Below are 10,000 nucleotides of genomic sequence, written 5' to 3'. Positions count from 1 at the left end.
TACAGGACCTATAGGGACCAACAGATGCTGCTGCTGCTACTACTGGTGTTGTTGGTGTTGTGCAGTAATTGTATGTAATCAATATATTTAATCAGGATTGCTGTGTCATTCAGGTTGAAATATAGCTGGTTAATGAGTAATGAGTAATGACTATTTGATAAACCAACATGTCACTCCTTTAATATAGAAAAACACACACAACAAAGATAAACTCTGGACTCATTTGTGTGTGTGTGTGTCTGTATATATTTGCTTGTGTGTGTGTGTGTGTGTGTTTTATTTCTCTTTTTCCCTTTCTCTCTACACTTCTACATGCATACATATATGTATGTGTATGTGAGTGTGTGCCTATCCATCTCTCTCTCTCTCTCTCTCTCTCTCTCTCTCTCTCTCTCTCTCTCTCTCTCTCTCTATATATATATATATATATATATATATATATATATATATATATATATACACACTCACACATACAGATATATATAGTCTTTTATTCTTTTCCTTGTTTCAGTCTGTGCCATGCTGGAGCACTGCCTTTAGTTGAACAAATCGACCCCGGGACTTATTGTTTGTAAGCCTAGTACTTATTCTATTGGTTTCTTTTGCCAAACCGCTAAGTTATGGAGACATAAACACACCAATAGCAGTTGTCTATGTAGATATTATACATATATGTATAGGCACAGAAATGGCTGTGTGGTAAGATGCTTACTTCCCAACCACATGGTTCTTAGTTCAGTTCCACTGTGTGGCACCTTGGGCAAGTGTCTTCCACTATAGTCTAAGGCCAACCAAAGTTTTGTGAATGGATTTCGTAGACAGAAACTGAAAGAAGCCCATTGTGTGTATATATATATATATATATATATATATATATATATATCATCATCATCATCGTTTAACGTCCGCTTTCCATGCTAGCATGGGTTGGACGATTTGACTGAGGACTGGTGCAACCGGATGGCTACACCAGGCTCCAATCTAATTTGGCAGAGTTTCTACAGCTGGATGCCCTTCCTAACGCCAACCACTCAGAGAGTGTAGTGGGTATATTTGTGTATCTGTGTTTGTCCCCCAACCATCGCTTGACAACTGCTCCGTAACTTAGCCTTGTGAGTGGATTTGGTAGGCGGAAACTGAAAGAAGCCCGTCGTATATATGTACATGTGTGTGTGTGTGTGTGTGTGTGTGTGTTTGTCCCCCCACCCTCACTTGACAACCGATGCTGGTGTGTTTACGTCCCCGTAACTTAGTGGTTCGGCTAAAGAGACCGATAGAATAAGTACTAGGCTTACAAAGAATAAGTCCTGAGGTCGATTAGTGCTCGACTAAAAGGCGGTGCTCCAGCATGGCTGAAACAAGTAAAGAATATATATATATATATATATATATATATAGATATATACATACACATACACGCATACATATATCTCACTATAGAAATCAATAATTCTATCTACATCTATGCCTCACTCTACCCAGGAATCAATTGGTCTATATACTTCTATATACCTTTGTGTAGTCTGACACACTTTCTACACAATACACATCAACACAAACACACACACACACACACACACATACACACACACATACACACACACACACACACACAAAAGGTTACACTCATAAATGTGTCTATAAATATAAATATAAACATATTTAAAACCCGTCCTGCCAACCCCCCAGGAAAAAAACATGCACACACATATATACACAAAGCTATAAGGCATATATATATTTCTATAAGCACAAATGTATGTAACCACCAGCCCTCTCCACCACCACCACCACAACCCAAACATACACACCTCTATGGAGAAAGACACACCTCAAACATTGTATATATTTAGAAAACAAATTCACACATTAATATCCATAATTTGTTGCCCACCATTAATAAAAACAAAACAATGCAATCTATAAAATATAACGACGACAGACTCATTGGTAAACACATGCATGTAGCACGCACACACACACACACACACACACACACACACACACACACACACAAACACAGCATTCTTTTGGGTTCTTGCATAAATCTGTTTGTTTTTCTTTTTTCTCCCATTTTATATTAAATCTTTCTGAAGTTATTTCAGATTATCCATTGATCATTATTGTTTATACTTGTTTTGGTCGTTAGGCTACAGCCATACTGGAGCACCACCTTAAAGAATTTTTAGTTCAATGAATCGACCCCCAGAACTTACTGCATTTTTTTTTTCTTTTCTCAAAGCCTGATACTTATTCTGTTGATTTATTTTGCTGAACTGCTAAGTTACAGGGACCATAAACACTCCAACATCAGTTGTCAAATGGTGGTGGGGTACAACCACAGACAAACACACACAGACAGACACATATACATATCTATGCAATGGGCTTCTTTTCGTTGATGACTGCCCTTGTGGCAAAACTTGAAACCACTATTATTATTATTATTATTATTATTATTATTATTATTGGAAGGCAGTGAGATGACAGAATTGTTAGCACGCTGGGCAAAATGCTTAGCTGCATTTCGTTTGTTTTCACATTCTGAGTTCAAATTCCACTGAAGTCGACTTTGCCTTTCATCCTCAACCAGCTCTACATCTTTATTTCGGTAGTATAGCTTTCATTATGTCTATTTTTTCACTGACATGTATTCATTGCACAATATTTTCACCTAATTAAGGTAGCGAGCTGGCAGAATCGTTAGCACACCGGGTGAAATGCTTGGCGGAATTTAGTCTGTCTTTACGTTCTGAGTTCAAATTCCACTGAGGTCGACTTTGCCTTTCAACCTTTCAAGGTCGAAAAATTAAGTACCAGTTGCCCCCTCCCCTCAAAATTTCGGGCCTTGTGCCTAGAGTAGAAGAGAATATTTTCACCTAATTTGTAACTGGTAACACAAAGAGTGTAAGAGAGAGAGGGTGAGAGTGGGGTGCCGTAGTAGCACCATGGTTACAGTGGTTGGTGTCGCATTGTGTTGACAGGTGGCACATTGTCATGTAACACACGTTGCAAACTGTAAGTGGTGCAGTGTGGTGTAACATGCACAAACAGTGACTGGCAATGTTCTGCGATGCAACAAACAATCTGCCATAATTGCATGCACCGACATGCACACACAGCTACTGCAATACATAATGTTGTAACAACAAGTTGCAGCTTATCACACACACACACATGTATGTATGTGTGTGTGTATATATATGCATATATATATATATATATGTGTGTGTATATGTATGTATGTGTGTATATATACATATATATATTATATATACGTATGTATGTATGTATATATATATACATATATATTTATGTGTGTGTGTGTATATATATATATATATATATATATATATACGTATGTATATATATTTATATACATACATATATATATGTATGTGTATATATATATACATATATATTTATGTGTGTGTATATATATATATATATATATATATATATATATGTCTATATATACATATATGATTGTGTGTGTGTATATATAGATATATATCATAGGGTTTCTTTACTTTTATTTACGTTGTTCGTTACAAGACACGGGATGCTGTGTAGATGTTTATACAGCTGCTATGCTTAGTGTGGGTATATTTTTATATACGTATGTTTATTACAAACATCATAGTAAAATTTAATATCTGGTCCAACCTCCATCCCCCCCACCATCCCCATCCATGGTGTCATATATAGGACAGGTTTCAATTATGCTTGTGTAGACACACATGTTTATATGTGTGTGTGCGTGTGTAAATATATGCACACACACACACACACTTGAAAAAATCTTTACAAAAGTTTTTTGCGTCATTCTGTTATTTTAAGATGTTTTTTATGTAATTAAATTATTTTTAATTATAGAAAATCTTTCTTCAAATATTGTGACTGTATTTTCTTTTACCGTTTATCTTTCCCTCGATTCAGTCATTAGAATGTGGCCATGCTGGGGCACTGCCTGGAAAAATTTTTAGCCGAATGAATCAACTGTAGTACCTTTTTTTTTTAAAGCATGGTATATATTCTATTGGTGTCTTGCTGAACTGCTAGGTCACAGGGATGTAAACACACCAACACTGGTTGTCAAGTGGTGGTGGGAGACATAAAGACACACAAACACACATGTACATACACATATATTCAACAGGCTTCTTTCAGTTTCCGTCTACCAAATCCACTCAAAAGGCTTTGGTTGGTCCGAGACTATAATAGAAGACACTTGCCCAAGATGCCATGCAGCAGGACTGAACCTGAAACCATGTGGTTTGGAAGCAAACTTCTTACCACACAGCCACAAAAACTTTTTTTAATAACGTTTAAAACAACACACACACACACACACATACCACTCTCATCCAAAGGAGTAGGCCAACATAAGAATGGATATATTCCCTCAAATGTGAACCAAAAACAAAGAAAATAAAATGAGTTGGTGACTTACATCTGGGTAGTAATCTCTTGTGGGGAGAAGATGTTGTACAAGAGCTTCAAGAGACCCACAAACCAAGTTACCGTCACGGAATATGAGAGCCTGCAAAAAATATTAAAAAATTAAGAACATAAATAGAGTGAAGAATTAAATTTTCCATTTATTTTTGGTAATATTCAATTTTTATAGAAGTAAATGCTGAATGGATAAAATCTATTGTGTTATTAATTACCGTATTTTAACGTGTATAAGTAACCCTTTTTTTGTCAAGAATTAGGTTAAAAAAATATGGGAGTTTCTTACACATGGATAGTATTATAATATATATAAATCCAAAAAAATGAAACAAGAACATAACGGACAACAATGAAAACATACGGACAGATGGACAATACAAAGATGGACAGGAAAACAAGGACGGGACATTTGTGGCTTTCTATTCATCAGTCAAGTTTCCAATTATCACTACAGTTTTGGCCTGTTACACTTGAGACTATTCAAAATTGGTAGGCCCCAAAAATCTAAGCTAAGGGGCATTAAATTTTAGGAAGAAAATGAGCGAATATGTGTGAGAACACGGACAAAAATATGAGAAAATGGAGAAAAATGTTACACGATTACAAATGCAGACAACAAGAATAACCAGGCTCCAGTTTGATCTGGCAATGTTTCTACAGCTGGATGCCCTTCCTGACGCCAACCATCCCGAGAGTGTAGTTGGTGCTTTTTACGTGCCACCAGCACGGGAGTCATTCAAGCAGGCCTGGCATCGACCACGTTCAGATAGTGCCTTTTATGTGCCACTGCCACGGGGGCCAGTCAGGGGGTACTGGCATCGGCCACGTTTAGATGGTGTTTTTCATGTGCCACGAACACAAGAACCAGTCAGCGGGGTAAGGTTATATTAAATCTCTGAGTGGGATGTAATCAGTAGCAATACGGAATCGTAACATATAATTGCCAACCAAGTGTGGCATATATGCATACACAATTACTTATACTACATTATACATACATATATATATACACACACACATATATATATAGACATACATACACATATAAAACAATGTAGGTAGCTACACACAATGTAAAACCAAAATGAAAATTTCAATCATCACTGACAGTTGAAATACACCTATGTGTGTATATTTATCTATAGCTATATATATGTATATATATATATATACACTACACACACACAGAGCTTACATGCACAAAATTACACATACAGATGCACACATACACACATACATACACACGTGTATATGCATAGACACACCTTTTATCATCTCATACTACATACAATAGCATCTACTTCAGGTTAATATTTCACTTTTCACCATCACCACCACCACCACCACCAACAACACCACCACAAATCATCATCATCATCATCATCATCATCATCATCATCCATCCATTGCTCCCCCCTCCTTCTGCAATTTATATGTCATCATATACATTTCCTGACAATCATACACCTTAATAGCTGCTGCAGCTGTTATTGGGGGTGGGTGGGTGGGCTACCACAAACTACTACTACTACTACTACTACTACTACTACCACTACCACTACCAAAAAGCCACTACCACTTCCTCCTCCTCCTCATACTACTACCACTACTACTACTACTATTACTACTACCACCACCACCACCACCACCACCAAAAAGCCACTACCACTGCCTCCTCCTCCTCCTTCTTCTACTACTATTACTACTACTACTACTACTACTACTACTACCGCTAATGCTATAACCTTCTTCACCATCAAACTACCACCACCACCACCATCAAAACCATGACAAGCACTGCCCCAACCATCAACACTGTTGCCACTACTACGACTGTAACAACAACAACAATGACAACAACACGAATATGGAAGTAAAATATCTATGTCATATTTGGAGCACATGTCGACTCCATAGGTTCATTAATCATTTAAAGTATTCCATATTGGATTCCAGATTTATTTCAGATTGGCAGACTGGCACCGTTCCCCCTCCCACCGACACAGACATGCATGTGCATAGGCACATGTGTATTGCATTGCTGCAATTATAGGCAACAGTATCCCTCCAGGGCCTCAAGTTTCATACTACAAATGAGGTGTCCCACTGTAGCAATCATCTTATTAAAAGCAATTATCATCATCATCATTTAACGTCTGTTGTCCATGTTGTCATGGATTGGACAGTTTGACTGGGCTGACATGGGTTGGACAGTTTGACCGGGCTGGCATGCTGGAAGGCTGCGCTAGGCTCCAGTCTGATTTGACATGGTTTTTCTATGGCTGGATGCCCTTCCTAACACCAACCACTCTGAGAGTGTAATGGGTGATTTTACGTGCCATTTGTGTTACATTGGTATCTGCCATGACTGCAATTTTGCTCAGCTTGATGGGTCTTCGTCTCAAGTACGATATAATGCCAAAGGTCTTGGTTATTGCCTCCGTGAGGCCCAACACTCGAATGGAACTCAGCCACCTCGCCTCTGTGGGGCCCAACACTCAAAAGGAACTTATTTTTTGTAAGCCTAGTACTTATTCTATCGGTCTCTTTTGCCAAACCGCTAAGTTACAGGGACGTAAACACACCAGCATCAATTGTCAAGCGATGTTAGGAAGACAAACACAGACACATAAACATACACACACACACATATATATGTGACGGGCTTCTTTCAGTTTCCGTCTACCATATCCACTCACAAGGCTTTGGCTGGCCCGAAGTTATAGTAGAAGACACTTGCCCAAGGTGCCACGCAGTGGGACTGAACCCGCAACCACGTGGTTCGTAAGCAAGCTACTTACCACACAGCCACTCCTATGTCTATATATTAATTATTAATTTGCTGATATGGCTTTACACTTGCGGCCACTAACGATATTATTTTTAGAAATAATATTGTTCTTATATTTATTTATATATATATATATATATATATATATATATATATATACACACAAATATATATATATATATATATATATATATATACACACATATATATATATATATATACACACATATATACACATGATGATACGCACATTTATACATACATTCACACAGACATTAGAAGTATATACTTGTAAACAGAGATAAATAGACAGATAAAACTTCATTGAAAATGTACACACACACACACACACACACACACACAAACGTGTATTGGAGATGTATGGGAGAAGGAAGAAAAGAAATGAGTCATGTATATTTATTAGATGTGAAATATTATCCTAAACGGATGACGAAGCAGCAAAGGTGAGGTGTGAGAACGGTTTGCAATTAAAGGTATCAGGTGAGGGGCTGAGTGTATATATTTATACACACACACACAAACACACACATATATATGTGGGAGCGAGCTGTATTGATAATACACATTATGTGAATGTATAACGTTAGGTAACAATGGCCCCATGTGCTATTAATGGTGTTGCTGTTTAGCGTCCCTCACCAGGTTGGTCATGTTTGGAGCAGTGGATCTTGTGTCAAAGGTGTTTCAGCTATGGCCACCATGTTGAGTTTGTGACGCAAGGACTACGTTGGTCGGTGTAATTTGTCCTTCTCCTCATCTCTTTTGTTATTCAATGTTGAAGGTGTAGTCTGAGGGAAACTGGCTGTTATATCTAGCATGTCAGTGGCCCTATTAGCTTGTGCTGTTTTAATGATTAATGGTTACTACTGACGAAGGAAGACTTCCCGCCTACCAACACACACATACATACACAAACATGTGATGATCTCTGAGGCTTAGGTTAGCCAGGGGCTAAAGTACAAGACAGCCACGTAAGGTGCCATGGTGTGGGATTGAACCGTAAACCATGAGGTTGAGAAGTAAACATCTAAGCCACACAGCCATACCTACACCAATACATACAACTACAATACACGCACACACGTGTATATGTGTGTGTGTGTGTGTGTGTGTGTGTGTATATATACATATATATAAATATATATATATATATATATATATATATATATATATAGGTAGATAGATATAGCTATGTATGTGTATATATATATATATATAGATAGATAGATACATATATTATGTATGTATACACACACATACCCACCACTGCAGACAATAAAAAGAAATATATTTACAACTATGACACACTGTTCAAAACATAAAAGAAAAACAGAGACAAAAACTAAAAACTAAAATAATAATAAAACTGACAACAAAACAACTGTAATTTCAATAACAAATAAAAACAATAAAACTACAACTGAACACAATAAAACAAAACAAAACAATACAGTGGTACAAATACAATTGACAAACGAACTTTCTGTGTTAATTATAACCTTCTTAATGATAATTAAAATTATTCCATAGAAAATTGGCTTTGTATTAATTTATTCAGTAATTTTTATTATTACATTAATTCTATTGTTGCAAATGTTTCTATAATTATTTTTGAAATATAATCATATTCAGGTGTCATTAGAAAATCGTTAAAACGAAATCGTTGAATCATCATGTATCATTGTCTGTTATAAGGCATGTGTAATCAGCCGTGTGATTCGTACAGATTTAGGGGATTTGTGATGGAGCCGAGACAGACCAACATAACACTACCAGGTATTAGTACGTACATACATACAAACAAATGAGATTCTTTAGGTGAATAAAAGCACGCACCCAAGTGTGTGCATTGACAAAGGTGGCAAGTTGGCAGAAACGTTAGCACGCCGGGCGAAATGCTTAGCAGTATTTTGTTTGTCGCTATGTTCTGAGTTCAAATGCTAGCAAGATTTACTTTGCTTCTCACCCTTTTGGGGGTTGATCAAATAAGTACCAAATAAGTACCCCCCTCACCTCAAAGAAATTTCAGGCCTTGTGTCTATAGTAGAAAGGATACTATGATATTTACTGCAAAATATTGCATAGAATTAGGATGCCATACCATTTACTCCAAGATATTTATCATGTCCATCAGAAATAATTTTCATTTTTTAACATTTCTCCCCCCCCCGGCCGCCGCCGCCGTGACTGCGATTACCATCATCATCATCATCATCATAGTCACCACTACCATTATGCGAACCGTTGTCGTCTCTGTGATTATCATCGCTACAGCCGATGCCACCTTGGCATTTTAGAACCTTTCCTAAAGCCGGAATGGGTTTGGACAGCTTTTCTTCGGAAGTGATTTTAATGCTTTAATGCCATTCTTGTCATGAACCCTTTTAGTCAATTCTTACAAAACACAAGAGACGTGTGTGTGTGTGTGGGGGGGGGGGGCTAATCTGAAGCTGGGGGATACACATTGTAAAGAATTATTCTTCTCACTATTGAAGACAGAGGACAAAAAAAAAAAAGAAAAAAATCTGCCTACAATCTTCTCAAGAATATAATTAACATTTCTATTTGCTATATACAATAATGGTCCTATACAGGGTGTAAATGGTGGGGGGGTAGTTAGTCACATGACTAAGCGTCTGTCTAGATTTTCAAAGGAATAAAGGTTGCTCTGGTTGACTTCTATGTAGGTATAAAATCTTTCCTGGAAGCCATGTCTAACACTAAAAGAAA

At 37.1% G+C, this 10,000-nt stretch overlaps 1 protein-coding gene across 1 annotated transcript in view; it reads right to left on the bottom strand.

Moving 5' to 3' along the window:
- LOC106874793 (ras-GEF domain-containing family member 1B) overlaps window positions 1-10,000 on the bottom strand; it is a 97,011-nt gene that overhangs the window by 53,957 nt on the left and 33,054 nt on the right. Inside the window, exon 3 of the mRNA XM_014922648.3 lies at window positions 4,454-4,543. Within this exon, the coding sequence (XP_014778134.1) occupies window positions 4,454-4,543 (90 nt within the window). The remainder of the gene's footprint in view (window positions 1-4,453; window positions 4,544-10,000) is intronic.

The sequence above is a fragment of the Octopus bimaculoides genome, chromosome 16, assembly GCF_046866305.1.
Source record: "Octopus bimaculoides isolate indiv1 chromosome 16, ASM4686630v1, whole genome shotgun sequence".
Taxonomy (NCBI): Eukaryota; Metazoa; Mollusca; class Cephalopoda; order Octopoda; family Octopodidae; genus Octopus; species Octopus bimaculoides.
This window is presented reverse-complemented; position numbering and strand designations above follow the sequence as displayed.